The sequence below is a fragment of the Protobothrops mucrosquamatus genome, unplaced genomic scaffold, assembly GCF_001527695.2.
Source record: "Protobothrops mucrosquamatus isolate PMUCROS unplaced genomic scaffold, P.Mucros_1.0 scaffold78, whole genome shotgun sequence".
NCBI lineage: Eukaryota > Metazoa > Chordata > Lepidosauria > Squamata > Viperidae > Protobothrops > Protobothrops mucrosquamatus.
In genome coordinates, this window is record NW_015386455.1 from 2,586,280 (window position 1) to 2,587,868 (window position 1,589).

A 1,589-nucleotide genomic window follows, 5' to 3' on the forward strand; every position below is an offset into this window, starting at 1 on the left:
TATCATCACAGAATGTGCAGCTATTTTCAGCTTAAACAGATGTTTACATTTCACACTAAAGCCCACTTAAAGGCTTAAACATTTTCTGTTTCAAATAGAAGACCTTGTTAGAAGATTTCCTGTTTCATTCAAATACAAAAAATAGCCACTATTCAACACCTAGCAACGATGATTAAGAAATGGTTTGCAATTCTGCTCAGTGACCATAATAAAAAATTTATATTTTTATAATATTTTAAAAGATCTTACCAATCCTCCCCCAACAATAGATACTTTTTTTCTCTGTGTATTAGGAGAATCCATGGTTTGAATGTCTCTCCTTTGACTAGGCAGAGAGAGTCTGTACCCTCTTCTTGCATTCAGCAGAAAATCTTTTGGAAGGGAGGGGAAAGAGGAGGCTCCGTCCAGTTCTATGACCAACCAGATTTTGCTGAAGCAGGTGACATTTTGACATCAGTTCTTCTTCGGTTGCTCATTCTGTAATAAAACTTCCAGCAGTAGAATGATAGGTTACCCCTTCCCCACTGCCTCCAAGTCAAGACATTTGAATCTGAACTTGGGTATCTGTTGCCTATACAGGTAATCCTCACCTTACAACCACAATTGAACTCAAAATTTCTATTGCTAAGCAAGACAGTTAAGTGAGTTTTGCCCCATTTTACAGTCTTTCTTGCCACAGTTGTTATGAATCACTGCAATTGTTAAGTTAGTAGTGCAGTTGTTAAGTGGGTTCCCCAATCACTTTGCTTGTCAGAAGATCACAAGAGGTGATCACATGGCCCCAAGACACTGCAACAATCATAAATACATGCCAGCTGCCACGCATCCAAATTTTGTTCATGTAACTATGGGGATGCTACAACCGTAGTGTGAAAAATGGTCATGTCACTTTTTTCATTGCCGTTGTAACTTTGTATAGTCACTAAACAAATGGTTTTAAGTCAAGAAAGAAAGTAGAAAAAAAGAAAAGATGAGGGAAACTCTAGGTGTGCTTCTCATTCAGCTCCTGTTGTGAAACCATTTATTTTTAAATTATCAGAGCTGGCTGGGGTGTTTTTTTTTCCTTCTTTTTCCTCTGTAGGTACTCCTAATCTGAACCTTTTGAAAAGAAAAAGTTCAAAAACATCCCAGTTGTCAGCCAGACCATGGGACTGCCTCACAAGTTGTGGTATGCTATAATTGGGGTTAGTTTAACATGTGGCCCAAAGCACAGTAAAACAATCTGTGACTTGTAAATTTGTAACGCAATTGTACCATTGAATGCAATAGCTGACTCTGCAACTTCATGTGTTTTAATGTTCAGCCCCTGAAAGTGGTGTATGCAGCAAGCCAAAATTACAAAATGTGTCGTGTTATTGTGAGACAAGATCTCCACCAATCCTTATCTACTTCCCTGAACATCACAGTGCCAGCACAAGAAGTGAAGAGTTGTGTCAGATGCATTCTTGATCTTTTATTCCCCCCACCCACCCAAAAAATGGCCACACACTCAATTTTGAAAAGCAACAATGAATCAAACACTTTATTCTGCTTGTTCTTTTTTGTCTATGCATGTAAAATAGGGCAGCAATAACAAAGAAATACTAAAC

The 1,589-nt window shown here is 38.1% G+C and overlaps 1 protein-coding gene across 1 annotated transcript in view; it reads right to left on the minus strand.

Moving 5' to 3' along the window:
* KMO (kynurenine 3-monooxygenase) overlaps nucleotides 1–467 on the minus strand; it is a 21,551-nt gene extending 21,084 nt beyond the window's left edge. Inside the window, exon 1 of the mRNA XM_015812327.1 lies at nucleotides 250–467. Within this exon, the coding sequence (XP_015667813.1) occupies nucleotides 250–303 (54 nt within the window). The 5' untranslated portion in view covers nucleotides 304–467. The remainder of the gene's footprint in view (nucleotides 1–249) is intronic.
* Between the last annotated feature and the right edge of the window lie 1,122 nt (nucleotides 468–1,589).